We start from the raw sequence: 20920 nt of genomic DNA on the forward strand, positions 1-20920 counted from the left end.
GAAGAGGTGGGGTTGGATGAGGTGGGGTTGGAAGAGGTGGGGTTGGAAGAGGTGGGGTTGGAAGAGGTGGGGTTGGAAGAGGTAAATAAAGATTAATTGAAAAGACACTCCTTGGAGTGGCAGCATGGAGAACACTATACAAGCCACCATTACTAAAGGGGACTGGTGATATGTAATGGGGGGTGTTGATGACAAGGTAAAGCCAGCATGGAGATCACTGTACAAGCCACCGGTACTAAAGGGTACTGGTGATATGCAATGGAGGGTTTTGCATGGCATCACTGCAGTTAATACTTTTGTATATGTTATTAATTCAGATGTCGGAGATGTCCTTTATGTAATATAAGATACATTTTCACTGTTTTATGGAGTGTGAGAGGATAAAACCTATTTTTGAAATACTAGAGTCTCTCTCTCTCTCTCTCTCTCTCTCTCTCTCTCTCTCTCTCTCTCTCTCTCTCTCTCTCCCTCCCTACTATAATAGGCTCAGACTCCCTACAGGGATCTATAACTTCATTTTACTTCATTTTACTGTTGTACACACACAGAAGACTCTTCAACATGACACATTACTTACCATCCAGAAGGTCCCGGATTTTGTCCATGTAAATTTCAAAATAGGACACCTGGTGAAGAGAGGAGAGAACACATTGAGAGAAACTCATCTTTGAGAGGAAAGTGGACTGATTATACGAATCTGCCAAATAATGATGAACTGGCATTAAATGTTAGATAGTCTACAGTAAACACAGAGATGTGGTTCTGGGTGCAGAGATTGTTAAAAAAGAGTTGTGATTTAGGCAAATGCACATTTAGTATTCATATACAATCCATCAGTCCAGAGTCCATGAATACAGACACAGTTGTCAGTGATAATAACCTGATGCAGCAGACTGGTTTGTTCCAGAACTTTATGTTTTTTTTTTACTAAATACTGATGTTTGTGATGTTTTATTAAATATAATGGATACAGTATACATCCACAGAAACTCCAGTGATGACAGAGGGCTATGCATAGAAATATAATGAAAAGAACAGATGTCAAGACCAATTCAAGTCAATGATGGCGTGCAGGGTAGCCTAGTGGTTAGAGTGTTGGACCAGTAACCGGAAGGTTGCAAGTTCGAATCCCTGAGCTGACAAGGTACAAATCTGTCGTTCTGCCCCTGAACAGGCAGTTAACCCACTGGCTGTCATTGGCCGTCATTGAAAATAAGAATTTGTTCTTAAACTGACCTGCCTAGTTAAATAAAGGTAAAAAATGCATAATGGATGGTCTGGCAGCCATTTTGATTGTATCCATGCCAGGAAATAAAATCAGGTGCTGTGAATTGCTGAGTCAACTCAACCTGACAGTACAACAGATACATTCCACTGCATGAGCCAAATCAGTTATGCCGCGTTCACGTCATGTCAGAAACGCCTACATTTCCGACTTGCTAACCTAGGTGGAAGAGTCAGATCCTGAGTTTCCCACTTGGGAGGTACCAGAATCAACCAATAGGAAGCTCTATGCAAAATAACTTACTTTTCAAATTTCCGACATACCGTGAACGCGGCATTAGCATCATTTGAATTAACATTGTACATTACCATAGAAATTATTATCTATATACTATGGCAGGACAATAATAGCCAGAAAATAATAGCCAGACTAGCAGACACATCCACTCCAATGATTATAGAGGTTTATGGTGGATTCAGACATGTCACAGTTGTTCTCAGTTATGGCTAGTTGGTATCCTAGTTTGGTCCGGTCCCAGATGTGTTTTAGCCAAATCCTCTGCTCCTCTCCCTTGGAGAATGGCAATAACAACCAGAGGGGTTTAGAGTATAGAGAGTACAGATATCTGGGACACCAGGATACTGGTGCAGAACTACACAGTACAGATCTTGATGTAGAACTCTCTTTTCTGTTCCCAAGGGACCCATTGAAAGCTCTCTGAAGACCTCCTAGGGTTCTAGCGACAGCTGGTTGAGAATCACAGCTTTAGCCAACTCCCCTGGACTATCGGAGAATGGCAATAACAGCCAGAGGGCTTTAGATATCTGGGACACCAGTCTACTGGTGTAGAACAACCTGTTGTCAGTACAGACCAGAGAATCACGGAGGAACACAGACATCCCACCCTCAGGTATGGTTAAACGGTGCTGAAGTCTGGTCCAGTGTTCTGTATGACTTTGAGACAAAAACCAGGAAGAGTTAGCTTACGGATATTCAGATCTAGGACACCAAAAAAGGAGAGTGGTGATGTCATCCACTAGATAGATGAACTAGATAGAGAGACAGGTGTGGGGATAGATGACAGAGAGACAGGTGAGGGGATAGATGACAGAGAGACAGGTGAGGGGATAGATGAAAGAGAGACAGGTGAGGGGATAGATGACAGAGAGACAGGTGAGGGGATAGATGACAGAGAGACAGGTGAGGGGATAGATGACAGAGAGACAGGTGAGGGGATAGATGACAGAGAGACAGGTGAGGGGATAGATGACAGAGAGACAGGTGAGGGGATAGATGACAGAGAGACAGGTGAGGGGATAGATGACAGAGAGACAGGTGAGGGGATAGATGAAAGAGAGACAGGTGAGGGGATAGATGAACTAGATAGAGAGAGAGGTGAGGGATAGATGACAGAGAGACAGGTGTGGGGATAGATGACAGAGAGACAGGTGAGGGATAGATGACAGAGAGACAGGTGAGGGATCGATGACAGAGAGACAGGTGAGGGATAGATGACAGAGAGACAGGTGTGGGGATAGATGACAGAGAGACAGGTGAGGGGATAGATGACAGAGAGACAGGTGAGGGGATAGATGACAGAGAGACAGGTGAGGGGATAGATGACAGAGAGACAGGTGAGGGATAGATGACAGAGAGACAGGTGAGGGGATAGATGACAGAGAGACAGGTGAGGGGATAGATGAAAGAGAGACAGGTGAGGGGATAGATGACAGAGAGACAGGTGAGGGGATAGATGACAGAGAGACAAGTGAGGGGATAGATGACAGAGAGAGAGGTGTAGGGATAGATGACAGAGAGACAGGTGAGGGGATAGATGACAGAGAGACAGGTGAGGGGATAGATGACAGAGAGATGATAGATGACAGAGAGTCGGGTGAGGGGATAGATGACAGAGAGACAGGTGAGGGGACAGATGACAGAGAGACAGGTGAGGGGAGAGATGAAAGAGAGACAGGTGAGGGGATAGATGACAGAGAGACAGGTGAGGGGATAGATGACAGAGAGACAGGTGAGGGGATAGATGACAGAGAGACAGGTGAGGGGATAGATGACAGAGAGACAGGTGAGGGGATAGATGACAGAGAGACAGGTGAGGGGATAGATGACAGAGAGACAGGTGAGGGGATAGATGACAGAGAGACAGGTGAGGGGATAGATGACAGAGAGACAGGTGAGGGGACAGATGACAGAGGGGATAGATGAAAGAGAGACAGGTGAGGGGATAGATGAAAGAGAGACAGGTGAGGGGATAGATGATCAGAGAGACAGGTGAGGGGATAGATGAAAGAGAGACAGGTGAGGGGATAGATGACAGAGAGACAGGTGAGGGGATAGATGACAGAGAGACAGGTGAGGGGACAGATGACAGAGGGGATAGATGAAAGAGAGACAGGTGAGGGGATAGATGACAGAGAGACAGGTGAGGGGACAGATGACGGAGAGACGATAGATGACAGAGAGACAGGTGAGGGACAGATGACAGAGAGACGGGGTGAGGGGATAGATGACAGAGAGACAGGTGTGGGGATAGATGACAGAGAGACAGGTGAGGGGATAGATGAAAGAGAGACAGGTGTGGGGATAGATGACAGAGAGACAGGTGAGGGGATAGATGAAAGAGAGACAGGTGAGGGATAGATGAAAGAGAAACAGGTGAGGGATAGATGACAGAGAGATAGGGAGGGGATAGATGACAGAGAGACAGGTGAGGGGATAGATGACAGAGAGATAGGGAGGGGATAGATGAAAGAGAGACAGGTGAGGGGATAGATGACAGAGAGACAGGGGAGGGGATAGATGACAGAGAGACAGGTGAGGGGATAGATGACAGAGAGACAGGTGAGGGGATAGATGACAGAGAGATAGGGGAGGGGATAGATGACAGAGAGACAGGTGAGGGGATAGATGACAGAGAGATAGGGGAGGGGATAGATGACAGAGAGACGGGTGAGGGATAGATGACAGAGAGACAGGTGGGGATAGATGACAGAGAGACAGGTGAGGGGATAGATGAAAGAGAGACAGGCGAGGGATAGATGAAAGAGAGACAGGTGAGGGGATAGATGAAAGAGAAACAGGTGAGGGATAGATGACAGAGAGACGGGTGAGGGGATAGATGACAGAGAGATAGGGGAGGGGATAGATGACAGAGAGACAGGTGAGGGGATAGATGACAGAGAGATAGGGAGGGATAGATGACAGAGAGACAGGTGAGGGATAGATGACAGAGAGACAGGTGAGGGGAGAGATGAAAGAGAGACAGGTGAGGGATAGATGACAGAGAGACAGGTGAGGGGATAGATGACAGAGAGACAGGTGAGGGGATAGATGACTGAGAGATAGGGGAGGGGATAGATGACAGAGAGACAGGTGAGGGGATAGATGACAGAGAGACAGGTGAGGGGATAGATGATCAGAGAGACAGGTGTGGGGATATATGACAGAGAGATAGGGGAGGGGATAGATGACAGAGAGACAGGTGAGGGGATATATGACAGAGAGATAGGGGAGGGGATAGATGACAGAGAGACAGGTGTGGGGATAGATGAAAGAGAGACAGGTGAGGGGATAGATGACAGAGATGACAGAGAGACAGGTGAGGGGATAGATGAAAGAGAGATAGAGAGAACAACGTTGGTTGTTCTACAAAAGGTTGGGCTATATGCTTCATTCAGAGTAATTAATGTAACGTTGGTTGTTCTACAAAAGGTTGGGCTATATGCTTCATTCAGAGTAATTAATGTAACGTTGGTTGTTCTACAAAAGGTTGGGCTATATGCTTCATTCAGAGTAATTAATGTAACGTTGGTTGTTCTACAAAAGGTTGGGCTATATGCTTCATTCAGAGTAATTAATGTAACGTTGGTTGTTCTACAAAAGGTTGGGCTATATGCTTCATTCAGAGTAATTAATGTAACGTTGGTTGTTCTACAAAAGGTTGGGCTATATGTTTAGATTTTGACTACATTGTAAGGCTGCATGATGCATCTTTAATGATGATTTGAAAGAAGTTGCTTGAAAGGCATTAGTTTAGTTTTTTTGCGCCCAGGCTGAACACACTTCATCAGTCTCTCATTCACAATTTGACAAGTACTTGATAATGCCTAGAATTTCGCGGCGGCATCCCCTTTGTGTGGCCGTAATGCCCCCTAAAAAAGAAATCCATGCCGTTTGCAGGCAGTGACGGCGTGCCCTTCTCCCTGAGTGCTGCTCGCTACATCACGTGATTCACATCGGGAACGCAACTGTGCAGGTCCTTATCCAATTCAGAGGTGCATATTAAAGATATTGGAAGAACGTTCCACATTTACTTTTCGTCGGTCGACAAGATGAGTAGGCCTAAAGAACAGCAAAAGCACTAGCCTATATCAATCAACTATCCCCCACAGTACAAAAGTCGACCTATTCTACTCTGTGCGAGAAATACATATTCCAAACATAGTCTGGGACAGTTGAGGGATGAGATAGATCCCCATATTAAAACATAGTCTGGGACAGTTGAGGGATGAGATAGATCCCATATTAAAACATAGTCTGGGACAGTTGTGGGATGTGATAGATCCCCATATTAAAACGTAGTCTGGGACAGTTGAGGGATGAGATAGATCCCATATTAAAACATAGTCTGGGACAGTTGTGGGATGAGATAGATCCCATATTAAAACATAGTCTGGGACAGTTGAGGGATGAGATAGATCCCATATTAAAACATAGTCTGGGACAGTTGTGGGATGAGATAGATCCCATATTAAAACATAGTCTGGGACAGTTGAGGGATGAGATAGATCCCATATTAAAACATAGTCTGGGACAGTTGAGGGATGAGATAGATCCCATATTAAAACATAGTCTGGGACAGTTGTGGGATGAGATAGATCCCATATTAAAACGTAGTCTGGGACAGTTGTGGGATGCGATAGATCCCCATATTAAAACGTAGTCTGGGACAGTTGTGGGATGAGATAGATCCCCATATTAAAACGTAGTCTGGGACAGTTGTGGGATGCGATAGATCCCATATTAAAACATAGTCTGGGACAGTTGTGGGATGTGATAGATCCCATATTAAAACATAGTCTGGGACAGTTGTGGGATGAGATAGATCCCCATATTAAAACATAGTCTGGGACAGTTGTGGGATGAGATAGATCCCATATTAAAACATAGTCTGGGACTGTTGTGGGATGAGATAGATCCCATATTAAAACATAGTCTGGGACAGTTGTGGGATGAGATAGATCCCATATTAAAACATAGTCTGGGACAGTTGTGGGATGAGATAGATCCCATATTAAAACATAGTCTGGGACAGTTGAGGGATGAGATAGATCCCATATTAAAACATAGTCTGGGACAGTTGTGGGATGAGATAGATCCCCATATTAAAACATAGTCTGGGACAGTTGAGGGATGAGATAGATCCCATATTAAAACATAGTCTGGGACAGTTGAGGGATGAGATAGATCCCATATTAAAACATAGTCTGGGACAGTTGAGGGATGAGATAGATCCCATATTAATACAACCACAAGCATCAAAACACATTTTTTATGCAATGTGGCTGACGCAACAGACCAGAACGTTTAGCTTAAAATGTTGATGAACTATTAGGCTATTTCTTCACATTATAAGCGCAGCAATGCGAACACAGCAGTAGGCTATAAGCATGAATGTTCCATTAGCGGAAAACACCATTATCAAAAGAGACTGCAAATACAATTATACATGTAATGCTTTTATTATAAAGGTGCATTTTATGGTGAAAACTATCTTCCCCAAACATGAAACTCACACGCTGCTTATATATACTAGTTAGGCTCTACACCCCTTGTTAATACTAGTTAGGCTCTACACCCCCTGTTAATACTAGTTAGGCTCTACACTCCTTGTTAATACTAGTTAGGCTCTACACCCCCTGTTAATACTAGTTAGGCTCTAAACCCCTTGTTAATACTAGTTAGGCTCTACACCCCTTGTTAATACTAGGGCTCTCCTTGTTAATACTAGTTAGGCTCTACACCCCTTGTTAATACTAGTTAGGCTCTAAACCCCATGTTAATACTAGTTAGGCTTTACACCCCTTGTTAATACTAGTTGGGCTCTACACCCCTTGTAAAGGGGTGTCAGGGAAACAGTACATACTTACCTGATTTGTTTGATATTAATAGTAAACGGTTATATATTTAACTAAGAGTAAGACTGGCCTGCTAATGCTGAGTTGGTATGGTGTTTACTTTCGCTTCCTGCAGTTAGTCTGGGCATCTGGCTAAAGAAATGGGTTTTGGTAAGGATAGCTTGAGCTGACAATGACTTTGTGATAAACTTCTAAAAGCTGGCATTCTATAGAAAAGATGTTTGTGTGTGACTCTAGATAGAGATGGAGATGGAGATAGAGATAGACATGGTGATTGAGATGGAGATGGAGATAGAGATAGAGATAGAGATGGAGATGGAGATAGAGATAGAGAATGAGATGGAGATGGAGATGGAGATGGGGATAGAGATAGAGATGGAGATGGAGATGGGGATAGAGATAGAGATGTAGATAAAGCCCTTGAATTGAATTGATAGAGATGGAGGTGGAGATAGAGATGGGGATATAGATAGAGATAGAGATGGAGATGGAGATGGGGATAGAGATGGAGATGGAGATAGAGATGGGGATATAGATAGAGATAGAGATAGAGATGGGGATAGAGATGGAGATTGAGATAGAGATAGAGATAGAGATATCCTAGAAGAGTTTAGAACAATGTCTCGTTGTCTCATCTTCCTGGCATCTGGGAAACTAGGCCGGGTTGGAAGTAAAACAACATCCTGTGCAGATAACCAGGAGATGGACCAAGGTGGCTTATGGGAACGGTAGAAATGACTGACTGGGCATTTAGGGCATATATAAGATGGCTATTTTTTCATTATCAGTTAAGCTCTCGGCAACACAACCTGGAGTGTGCAGTCGCCGGTATCAGAACAGCAAATAATGAATCAATGTTGAATAAAGATAAAGTCTCTCTCAGTACTGACATTTCCACTACAGCGGATTAATGTGCTTCATTTTAAGAAGTTATTTGGCCACTTTAGTTGTGATACAAACCTTATCAAAACATATAGGCCTATGGGCTAGGCTACATGAGGTGTGATACTAACCTTATAGGACTATGGGCTAGGCTACATGAGGTGTGATACTAACCTTATAGGACTATGGGCTAGGCTACATGAGGTGTGATACAAACCATATCAAAACAGATAGGACTATGGGCTATAGAATACATGAGGTGTGATACAAACCTTATAGGACTATGGACTAGGCTACATGAGGTGTGATACTAACCTTATCAAAACTATAGGCCTATGGACTAGGCATGAGGTGTGATACTAACCTTATAGGACTATGGACTAGGCTACATGAGGTGTGATACTAACCTTATAGGACTATGGACTAGGCTACATGAGGTGTGATACTAACCTTATAGGACTATGGGCTAGGCTACATGAGGTGTGATACTAACCTTATAGGACTATGGGCTAGGCTACATGAGGTGTGATACTAACCTTATAGGACTATGGGCTAGGCTACATGAGGTGTGATACTAACCTTATAGGACTATGGGCTAGACTATGAGGTGTGATACTAACCTTATAGGACTATGGACTAGGCTACATGAGGTGTGATACTAACCTTATAGGACTATGGGCTAGGCTACATGAGGTGTGATACTAACCTTATAGGACTATGGGCTAGACTACATGAGGTGTGATACTAACCTTATAGGACTATGGGCTAGGCTACATGAGATGTGATACTAACCTTATTAAAACATATAGGTCTATGGACTAAGCTACATGAGGTGTGCTACTATAATTTGAAGAAGTCGCAAAAAAAAGGAATTGTTTCTTATGCTGGGATTCATTCACAAGTAGTATCAGAGCTTGGAGATGCCTAATTACCGTGACGAAACAGTCACCTGGTATTTGACTGCCTTCATGACTCATGACAGCAGGTGTGGGGGTAAAACAGTCACCGTAACAGCCCTGGTCATGACTCCTGACAGCAGGTGTGAGGGTAATACGGTCACCGTAACAGCCCTGGTCAGGACTCATGACAGCAGGTGTGGGGGTAATACAGTCACCGTAACAGCCCTGGTCCTGACTCATGACAGAAGGTGTGGGGGTAATACAGTCACCGTAACAGCCCTGGTCATGACTCATGACAGCAGGTGTGGGGGTAATACAGTCACCGTAACAGCCCTGGTCATGACTCATGACAGCAGGTGTGGGGGTAATACAGTCACCGTAACAGCCCTGGTCATGACTCATGACAGCAGGTGTGGGGGTAATACAGTCACCGTAACAGCCCTGGTCATGACTCATGACAGCAGGTGTGGGGGTAATACAGTCACCGTAACAGCCCTGGTCAGGACTCATGACAGCAGGTGTGGGGGTAATACAGTCACCGTAACAGCCCTGGTCAGGACTCATGACAGCAGGTGTGGGGGTAATACAGTCACCGTAACAGCCCTGGTCAGGACTCATGACAGCAGGTGTGGGGGTAATACAGTCACCGTAACAGCCCTGGTCCTGACTCATGACAGAAGGTGTGGGGGTAATACAGTCACCGTAACAGCCCTGGTCATGACTCATGACAGCAGGTGTGGGGGTAATACAGTCACCGTAACAGCCCTGGTCAGGACTCATGACAGCAGGTGTGGGGGTAATACAGTCACCGTAACAGCCCTGGTCAGGACTCATGACAGCAGGTGTGGGGGTAATACAGTCACCGTAACAGCCCTGGTGCAGGCAGACGGTGTCATTGTCAATAGAGTGCAGACCTTAATGTGGAACTCCAGGTTTTCATCCATGGCGAATATGTGATTGAAGATGTCCTCTGCAATTCTGGGGATGATCCCCATCCCATGTGGGTCATGAAGCTTGCCCTGAAAGAGGAGAGAAGAGAGGGAGTTAGTGAGGAGAGAAGAGGGAGAGTTAGGTAGGAGAAGAGAGAGAAGAGGGAGAGTAAGGTAGGAGAAGAGAGAAGAGGGAGAGTAAGGTAGGAGAAGAGAGAAGAGGGAGAGTAAGGTAGGAGAAGAGAGAAGAGGGAGAGTTAGGTAGGAGAAGAGAGAAGAGGGAGAGTTAGGTAGGAGAAGAGAGAAGAGGGAGAGTTAGGTAGGAGAAGGGAGGAGTTAGAGAGGGGGAGAGAGAAGAGGGGGAGCTAGAGAGGATGAGAGAGAAGAGGGGGAGCTAGAGAGGAGGAGAGAAGATGGGAAGAGGGGGAGGAGAGGGGGAGTTAGAGATTTGGAGATGGAGAGTTAGAGAGTTGGAGAGAAGAGGGAGATAGGGAGGAGGAGAGGGGGAGTTAGGGAGGAGGAGAGAAGAGGGAGAGTTAGAGAGAAGAGGGGGATAGGAGTTGGAGGAAGAGGGGGAGTTAGGAGGAGGAGGGGAAGTTAGGGAGGAGTTAGAGGAAGAGTTAGGGAGAGGGAGGAGGAGAGGGGGGAGAGGTAGGAGGAGAGGGGAGTTAGGGAGGAGGAGAGAAGAGAAGAGGGAGAGAGAGAGTGGAGTAGAGAAGAGGGGAAGAGGGAAAAGGGGAGTTAGAGAGGAGGAGATGGAGAGAGAGGAGGAGAGGGAGAAAGAGAGGAGGAGAGAAGAGGGAGAAAGAGAGGAGGAGAGAAGAGGGAGGGAGAGGGAGGTTAGAGGAAGAGTGGGCGAAAAATAATGTGAAAATATGAAGGGGAGAGAGGGAGGCGGAAAAGAAGGAGGAACAGGGGACAGGGACTTAACTTGGTTCAGAAGATATTTACAGGAGAGGAGGCAGGACCGTAAATCATTTAAAGCCGTGGGGACTTGAACTACTGTGTTTCTCAACCGAGGTCATCCTCCGGTACACCCAATACAGCGATGCACCATTTCTGCGCAAGCCTGGCACAACTACATCCCAGTCAGCTCTTCAACTAATCATCAAACCATTGATTAGTTGAATTAGGTGTGCTTGTGCTGGGCTGGAACAATACATTGTCAACATTAAGGGTACTACACTCGGACTGCAGGTGTAAACTCATTCTCCGGTAGTGGTAGTGCCAACAGAAGGAATACGGTTCCATTTGGAACACAGACTCTCCTTTTTTCTTTTTTTTTACAGGAAATAGTCTACAAAGAGGTCTCTCCAAACCCTGCCGTACACTGACCTCCATAGTGTGAGTCTTTCCAGAGGAGGTCTGTCCGTAGGCGAATATGGTGCCATTGTATCCCCCCAGAACATCTAGAGACAGGAGAAAGAATGTGTTCAACGGAACAATACATCTAGAGAAAGCTGCATGGAATTTTACTGTAAAACCATCTGGTTAGGAGACAGGAGACAGGCAGGGGACAGAGAGAGGATGGTAGTTTTACTGTAAAACCATCTGGTTAGGAGACAGGAGACAGACAGGGGATAGAGAGAGGATGGTAGTTTTACTGCAAAACCATCTGGTTAGGAGACAGGAGACAGACAGGGGATAGAGAGAGGATGGTAGTTTTACTGTAAAACCATCTGGTTAGGAGACAGGAGACAGACAGGGGACAGAGAGAGGATGGTAGTTTTACTGTAAAACAATCTGGTTAGGAGACAGGAGACAGACAGGGGACAGAGAGAGGATGGTAGTTTTACTGTAAAACCATCTGGTTAGGAGACAGGAGACAGACAGGGGATAGAGAGAGGATGGTAGTTTTACTGTAAAAACATCTGGTTAGAAGACAGAAGACAGACAGGGGATAGAGAGAGGATGGTAGTTTTACTGTAAAACCATCTGGTTAGGAGACAGGAGACAGACAGTGGATAGGGAGAGGATGGTAGTTTTACTGTAAAACCATCTGGTTAGGAGACAGGAGACAGACAGGGGATAGAGAGAGGATGGTAGTTTTACTGTAAAACCATCTGGTTAGGAGACAGGAGACAGACAGGGGACAGAGAGAGGATGGTAGTTTTACTGTAAAACCATCTGGTTAGGAGACAGGAGACAGACAGGGGATAGAGAGAGGATGGTAGTTTTACTGTAAAACCATCTGGTTAGGAGACAGGAGACAGACAGGGGATAGAGAGAGGATGGTAGTTTTACTGTAAAACCATCTGGTTAGGAGACAGGAGACAGACAGGGGATAGAGAGAGGATGGTAGTTTTACTGTAAAACCATCTGGTTAGGAGACAGGAGACAGACAGGGGATAGAGAGAGGATGGTAGTTTTACTGTAAAACCATCTGGTTAGGAGACAGGAGACAGACAGGGGATAGAGAGAGGATGGTAGTTTTACTGTAAAACCATCTGGTTAGGAGACAGGAGACAGACAGGGGACAGAGAGAGGATGGTAGTTTTACTGTAAAACCATCTGGTTAGGAGACAGGAGACAGACAGGGGATAGAGAGAGGATGGTAGTTTTACTGTAAAACCATCTGGTTAGGAGACAGGAGACAGACAGGGGATAGAGAGAGGATGGTAGTTTTACTGTAAAACCATCTGGTTAGGAGACAGGAGACAGACAGGGGACAGAGAGAGGATGGTAGTTTTACTGTAAAACCATCTGGTTAGGAGACAGGAGACAGACAGGGGATAGAGAGAGGATGGTAGTTTTACTGTAAAACCATCTGGTTAGGAGACAGGAGACAGACAGGGGATAGAGAGAGGATGGTAGTTTTACTGTTAAACCATCTGGTTAGGAGACAGGAGACAGACAGGGGATAGAGAGAGGATGGTAGTTTTACTGTAAAACCATCTGGTTAGGAGACAGAAAATACATGTTAGATCGAGAGAAAAAAAACAGAACGGCCTCATCAATCAGCCCATAGCCCTCTCTGGCTGCACCAGGATCTAAATTCTTGCCCACCCAGCGGGCGTGACCCAGAGGGCGTGACCCAGAGGGCGTGACCCAGAGGGCGTGACCCAGAGGGCGTGACCCAGAGGTGGGCGTGACCCAGAGGGCGTGACCCAGAGGACGTGACCCAGAGGACGTGACCCAGAGGGCGTGACCCAGAGGGCGGCGAGACCCAGATGTGGGCGTGACCCAGAGGTGGGCGTGACCCAGAGGTGGGCGTGACCCAGAGGGCGTGACACACCAGGGTTTCCGTTGCGAAAATATGGGTTGCGCCGGACAACGTGACGGTAAATTGACCTGACATTTGAACAAATTTACCAAACATCCATTTGCACTGGGGTGTATAATAATGCTTTAGGGCGTCCCCCCACAGGGCTCAAAATCACATTTAGATCATTGGAATTCATCTTAATAGAATAAAAAAATTACATTGTAATAAAATAAAGTACAAAGATGTTCCTATACCAATAGGACAGGTTTCAGTGATGTTCCTATACCAATAGGACAGGTTTCAGTAATGTTCCTATACCAATAGGACAGGTTTCATTGATGTACCTATACCAATAGGACAGGTTTCAGTGATGTTCCTATACCAATAGGACAGGTTTCATTGATGTTCCTATACCAATAGGACAGGTTTCATTGGTGTACCTACACCAATAGGACAGGTCTCATTGATGTTCCTATACCAATAGGACAGGTTTCATTGATGTTCCTATACCAATAGGACAGGTTTAATTGATGTACCTATACCAATAGGACAGGTTTCAGTGATGTTTCTATACCAATAGGCCAGGTTTCAGTGATGTTCCTATACCAATAGGACAGGTTTCATTGATGTTCCTATACCAATAGGACAGGTTTCATTGATGTTCCTATACCAATAGGACAGGTTTCATTGATGTTCCTATACCAATAGGACAGGTTTCATTGATGTTCCTATACCAATAGGACAGGTTTCATTGATGTTCCTATACCAATAGGACAGGTTTCATTGATGTTCCTATACCAATAGGACAGGTTTCATTGATGTTCCTATACCAATAGGACAGGTTTCATTGATGTACCTATACCAATAGGACAGGTTTCATTGATGTACCTATACCAATAGGACAGGTTTCATTGATGTGCCTATACCAATAGGACAGGTGTCATTGATGTTCCTATACCAATAGGACAGGTGTCATTGAAAAAGTTCCCGTCCCTACCAAATCAGGAAAGGTTTCATTGATTTTAATTAAACATTTAAAAAACATTTGATTGAAAAACATGTACCTCTACACAAATAAAACAGGTTTCAAAGATAATGTTTGTATAATATACATTTCAATGATGTTCCTATACCAATAGGACAGGTTTTATTTGATGTAATAAACCAATACACAATTTTTTGAAATACCTATACCATTAGGACAGGTTTCATTGATGTTCCTATACCAATATGACAGGTTTCATTGATGTACCTATACCAATAGGACAGGTTTCATTGATGTTCATACCAATAGGACAGGTTTCATTGATGTTCCTTACCAATAGGACAGGTTTCATTGATGTACCTATACCAATAGGACAGGTTTCATTGATGTACCTATACCAATAGGACAGGTTTCATTGATGTTCCTATACCAATTCTGACAGGTTTCGTTGATGTTCCTATACCAATAGGACAGGTTTCATTGATGTGCCTATACCAATAGGACAGGTTTCATTGATGTTCCTATACCAATAGGACAGGTTTCATTGATGTTCCTATACCAATAGGACAGGTTTCGTTGATGTACCTATACCAATAGGACAGGTTTCATTGATGTACCTATACCAATAGGACAGGTTTCATTGATGTGCCTATACCAATAGGACAGGTTTCATTGATGTGCCTATACCAATAGGACAGGTTTCATTGATGTTACTATACCAATAGGACAGGTTTCATTGGTGTACCTATACCAATAGGACAGGTTTCATTGATGTTCCTATACCAATAGGACAGGTTTCATTGATGTTCCTATACCAATAGGACAGGTTTCATTGATGTTCCTATACCAATAGGACAGGTTTCATTGATGTACCTATACCAATAGGACAGGTTTCATTGATGTACCTATACCAATAGGACAGGTTTCATTGATGTTCCTATACCAATAGGACAGGTTTCATTGATGTATCTATACCAATAGGACAGGTTCCATTGATGTGCCTATACCAATAGGACAGGTGTCATTGATGTGCCTATACCAATAGGACAGGTGTCATTGATGTGCCTATACCAATAGGACAGGTGTCATTGATGTGCCTATACCAATAGGACAGGTTTCATTGAAAAAGCAAAACATTGCCCGTCCCTTGCTCTAAATCATAAATGTGGTATCATACATTTTTTTATTTTAATTAAACATTTAAAAAAACATTTGACCTAGAAAAACATGTCCTCTACACATGAATAAAACACTTCAAAGTATAATGTTTGTATAATATAATTTGCGAATGACCTGTCCTATAGGCTATTTGTATGTACATTTGAATTAATAAACAACAAAACACAATTGTTTTCAAATACAATCTAGGTTCATTTGTCCTAGGCATGAACATTTGAATTAGGCCTAATAAATAACCAAACCTGTCTGTCTACGAACACCCCCTCCTCATTCCGGCTGCGATTCAGCACCACAGCAGTTGAAAGAGGCGACTCTCGGCGGACACTGTTACGACTCCTACCGAAGGTGGCTCCACTTCCTGTTTGGGCGACGCTCGGCGGTCGTCCTTACCAGTCTACTAGCTGCCACCGATCCCTTCTTTTGGTTTTGTCTCCACTTCCTGTTCGAGCGGTGCTCGGCGGTCGTCGTCACCGGTCTACTAGCGGCCACCTCTCCCTGTTCTGGCAGCGCTCGGTGGTCGTCGTCACCGGTCTACTAGCTGCCACCTCTCCCTGTTCTGGCAGCGCTCGCGGTAGCTGCCACGTCGTCACCGGTCTACTAGCTGCCACCTCTCCCTGTTCTGGCAGCGCTCGGGTCGTCGTCACCGGTCTACTAGCTGCCACCTCTCCCTGTTCTGGCAGCGCTCGGCGGTCGTCGTCACCGGTCTACTAGCTGCCACCTCTCCCTGTTCTGGCAGCCTTTTCTGTTGGTTTTGTCTTAGCTGCCACCTTCCCTGTTTCTGGTTTATGTTTTTAGTTCACCGGGCTACTAGCTGCCACCCTCTCCCTGTTCTGGCAGCCTGCTCTTCGTGCCGGTCTATTTTTCCCCACCTGTTTATGTGTGGCAGAGTGGTAGAGTGGTAGAGTGGTAGAGTGGTAGTGTGTAGAGTGGTAGTGTGGTAGAGTCTACTAGCTGCCACCTCTGGTAGTTCTGGCAGCGCTCGGTAGTGTGGTAGAGTCTAGTGCGGCCAGTGTGGTAGTTCTGGTGGTTTTGTAGAGTGGTTTCACCTGGTTCTTGTTTATGTTTTTAGAGTGGTAGAGTGGTAGAGTGGTAGTGTGGTAGAGTGGTAGAGTGGTAGAGTGGCAGTGTGGTAGAGTGGTAGAGTGGTAGAGTGGCAGTGTGGTAGAGTGGTAGAGTGGTAGTGTGGTAGAGTGGTAGAGTGGTAGTGTGGTAGAGTGGTAGAGTGGTAGTGTGGTAGAGTGGTAGTGTGGTAGAGTGGTAGTGTGGTAGAGTGGTAGAGTGGTAGAGTGGTAGAGTGGTAGAGTGGTAGAGTGGTAGAGTGGTAGAGTGGTAGTGTGGTAGAGTGGTAGAGTGGTAGTGTGGTAGAGTGGTAGAGTGGTAGAGTGGTAGAGTGGTAGAGTGGTAGAGTGGTAGAGTGGTAGAGTGGTAGAGTGGTAGAGTGGTAGTGTGGTAGAGTGGTAGAGTGGTAGAGTGGTAGAGTGGTAGAGTGGTAGAGTGGTAGAGTGATAGAGTGGTAGAGTGGTAGAGTGATAGAGTGGTAGTGTGGTAGAGTGGTAGAGTGGTAGAGTGGTAGTGTGGTAGAGTGGTAGTGTGGTAGAGTGGTAGAGTGGTAGAGTGGTAGAGTGGTAGAGTGGTAGAGTGGTAGTGTGGTAGAGTGGTAGAGTGGTAGAGTGGTAGAGTGGTAGAGTGGTAGAGTGGTAGAGTGGTAGTGTGGTAGAGTGGTAGAGTGGTAGAGTGGTAGTGTGGTAGAGTGGTAGAGTGGTAGTGTGGTAGAGTGGTAGAGTGGTAGAGTGGTAGAGTGGTAGAGTGGTAGTGTGGTAGAGTGGTAGAGTGGTAGAGTGGTAGTGTGGTAGAGTGGTAGTGTGGTAGAGTGGTAGTGTGGTAGAGTGGTAGAGTGGTAGAGTGGTAGAGTGGTAGTGTGGTAGAGTGGTAGAGTGGTAGAGTGTCTCGTTTTGCGTTTTACTCCGGACTCGTTAGGTCCTGTGTTTGGGCTATCGTGTACGTACGCCCGGTGTTTGGCGTGCACGATTTTCCCTGTGTGCCGAAATAAAAGCACTATTCTGTACCTTCTGACTCATGCGCCCGACTCCTCACCCACTACACCTGACTCCTCACCCACTACACCCGACTCCTCACCCACTACGCCTGACTCCTCACCCACTACACCCGACTCCTCACCCACTACGCCTGACTCCTCACCCACTACACCCGACTCCTCACCCACTACGCCTGACTCCTCACCCACTATTCCTGAATCCTCACCCACTACGCCTGACTCCTCACCCACTACGCCTGACTCCTCACCCACTACGCCTGACTCCTCACCCACTACGCCTGACTCCTCACCCACTACGCCTGACTCCTCACCCACTACGCCAGAAGGAACCTTAAAGACATTCATCCTCTACCATTTCATTTCACACTCCTCCCTTCATCTCTCCTCCCTTCATCTCTCCTCCCTTCTGTCCCTTCTGTTGCTTTTACTAGAACCTGTAGTCAAATGTCTACTGTTTGCTGACGATCTGGTTCTTCTGTCCCCAACCAATGAGGGCCTACAGCAGCACCTAGATCTGTCCCCAACCAATGAGGGCCTACAGCAGCACCTAGATCTGTCCCCAACCAATGAGGGCCTACAGCAGCACCTAGATCTGTCCCCAACCAATGAGGGCCTACAGCAGCACCTAGATCTGTCCCCAACCAATGAGGGCCTACAGCAGCACCTAGATCTGTCCCCAACCAATGAGGGCCTACAGCAGCACCTAGATCTGTCCCCAACCAATGAGGGCCTACAGCAGCACCTAGATCTGTCCCCAACCAATGAGGGCCTACAGCAGCACCTAGATCTGTCCCCAACCAATGAGGGCCTACAGCAGCACCTAGATCTGTCCCCAACCAATGAGGGCCTACAGCAGCACCTAGATCTGTCCCCAACCAATGAGGACCTACAGCAGCACCTAGATCTGTCCCCAACCAATGAGGGCCTACAGCAGCACCTAGATCTGTCCCCAACCAATGAGGGCCTACAGCAGCACCTAGATCTGTCCCCAACCAATGAGGGCCTACAGCAGCACCTAGATCTTCTGCAACGATTCTGTCAGACTTGGGCCCTGACAGTAAATCTCCGTAAGACAAAAAATAAATTGTGTTCCAAAAAAGGTCCAGTTGCCAGGACCACAAATACAAATTCCATCTAGACACCGTTGCCCAAGAGCACACAAAAAAACTATACATACCCCGGCCTAAACATCAGCACCACGGGTAACTTCCACAAAGCTGTGAACGAGCTGAGAGACAAGGCAAGAAGGGCCTTCTATGCCATCAAAAGGAACATAAAATGTGACATAACAATTAGGATTTGGCTAAAAATACTTGAATCAGTTATAGAACACATTGTCCTTTATGGTTGTGAGGTCAGGGGTCCGCTCACCAACCAAGAATTCACAAAATGGGGAAAACACCAAATTGAGACTCTACATGCAGAATTCTGCAAAAATATCCTCAGTGTACAAAGCAAAAAAAACAAATAATGCATGCAGAGCAGAATTAGGAAGATACCCACTAATTCTCAAAATCTAGAAAAGAGCTGTTAAATTCTACACCCACCTAAAAGGAAGCGATTCCCAAACCTTCCATAACAAAGCCATCACCTACAGAGAGATGAACTTGGAGAAGAGTCCCCTAAGCCAGCTGGTTCTGGGGCTCTGTTCACAAACACAAACACACCCAACAGAGCCCCAGGACAGCAGCACAATTAGACCCAACCAAATCATGAGAAAACAAAAAGATAATTACTTGACACATTGGAAAGAATTTACAAAAAAACAGCGCAAACTAGAATGCTATTTGGCCCTAAACAGAGAGTACACAGTGGCAGAATACCTGACCACTGTGACTGACCTAAAATTAAGGAAAGCTTTGACTATGTACAGACTCAGTGAGCATAGCCTTGCTATTGAGAAAGGCCGCCGTAGGCAGACATGGCTCTCAAGAGAAGACAGGCTATGTGCTCACTGCCCACAAAATGAGGTGGAAACTGAGCTGCACTTCCTAACCTCCTGCCCAATGTATGACCATATTAGAGAGACATATTTCCCTCAGATTACACAGATCCACAAAGAATTCGAAAACAAATCCAATTTTGATAAACTCCCATATCTACTAGGTGAAATTCCACAGTGTTCCATCACAGCAGCAAGATTTGTGACCTGTTGCCACAAGAAAAGGTTAACCAGTGAAGAACAAACACCATTGTAAATACAACTCATATTTATGTTTATTTATTTTCCCTTGTGTACTTTAACCATTTGTACATCGTTACATCGTTACAATACTGTATATAGACATAACGTTCTTTGACTCAGTGAGCCTTGCTATTGAGAGAGGCCACAAGATAAGGAGAAAACCAACCTGCACTTCCTAATTTGGTATGACCCTATCAGAGACACATATTTCCCCCCAGATTACAGAGACCCATTAGGAATTTGAAAACAAATCCAATCTTGATAAACTCCCACATTTCTCTCTCTCTCTCTGTTGTTACTCTCTACCTCTGGCAGGGTTCTCAATTTGTGTCTCTGTTGTTACTCTCTACCTCTGGCTGGGTTCTCATTGGGTGTCTCTGTTGTTACTCTCTACCTCTGGCTGGGTTCTCATTGGGTGTCTCTGTTGTTACTCTCTACCTCTGGCTGGGTTCTCATTGGGTGTCTCTGTTGTTACTCTCTACCTCTGGCTGGGTTCTCATTGGGTGTCTCTGTTGTTACTCTCTACCTCTGGCTGGGTTCTCATTGGGTGTCTCTGTTGATTCTCTCTGTTCGCTCATGCTCTCTTTGTTCTGGCTGTGCTGTTATCTTCCTCTTCCAGCCATCTATCTGTCCTAGACTCAATCACAAACAGACATGTTAGACAACTGGATTGAAATCTGCAATATCTTTGAATGTAGCAGAATGAGAGAGAGAGAGAGAGAGAGAGAGAGAGAGAGAGAGAGAGAGAGAGAGAGAGAGAGAGAGAGAGAGAGAGAGAGAGAGAGAGACTGGAGCAAGACAGTAGAGCCCATATCTCATTTACAAGCCTTGATATTTCATTCAAGATAAGCATGCACATGATTGATTTTGGGTTCTTTTTTATCAGGCCGAAACTACTACTAGAATCAAAGTGAAGCTACCAGCTGTTCTGTCAGCTTCGGCTGCTCTGGGGTATGGTGGTAAGTGGCTCCTCCCCTTTGACTAGGCATCTTCTTGGCACATGTTTAGGTATGTTGGAAACATATACAGTATCAGTCAAAAGTTTGGACACACCAACTCGTAAATTGTGGAAGACATCAAAACATCAAGACACCAAAAACTATGAAAATAACACATATGGAATCATATAAAAAAGTTTTAAACATTTCAAAATATATGTTATATTTGAGATTCTTCAAAGTAGCCACCCTTTGCCTTGATATCAGCTTTGCACACTCTTG

The 20920-nt window shown here is 45.3% G+C and overlaps 1 protein-coding gene across 4 annotated transcripts in view; it reads right to left on the reverse strand.

Annotated features, from left to right (window-relative positions):
- The window catches only part of kif5ab (kinesin family member 5A, b), a 169581-nt gene that overhangs the window by 74539 nt on the left and 74122 nt on the right, over positions 1-20920 (reverse strand). For all 4 annotated transcript variants that reach the window (XM_052526447.1, XM_052526449.1, XM_052526448.1 and 1 more), the window contains exons 3-5: positions 11426-11499; positions 10076-10180; positions 578-626 (exon numbers count right to left, since the gene is read on the reverse strand). In XM_052526447.1, the coding sequence (XP_052382407.1) occupies positions 578-626; positions 10076-10180; positions 11426-11499 (228 nt within the window). The remainder of the gene's footprint in view (positions 1-577; positions 627-10075; positions 10181-11425; positions 11500-20920) is intronic.

The sequence above is a fragment of the Oncorhynchus keta genome, chromosome 10 (genome assembly GCF_023373465.1).
Source record: "Oncorhynchus keta strain PuntledgeMale-10-30-2019 chromosome 10, Oket_V2, whole genome shotgun sequence".
NCBI lineage: Eukaryota > Metazoa > Chordata > Actinopteri > Salmoniformes > Salmonidae > Oncorhynchus > Oncorhynchus keta.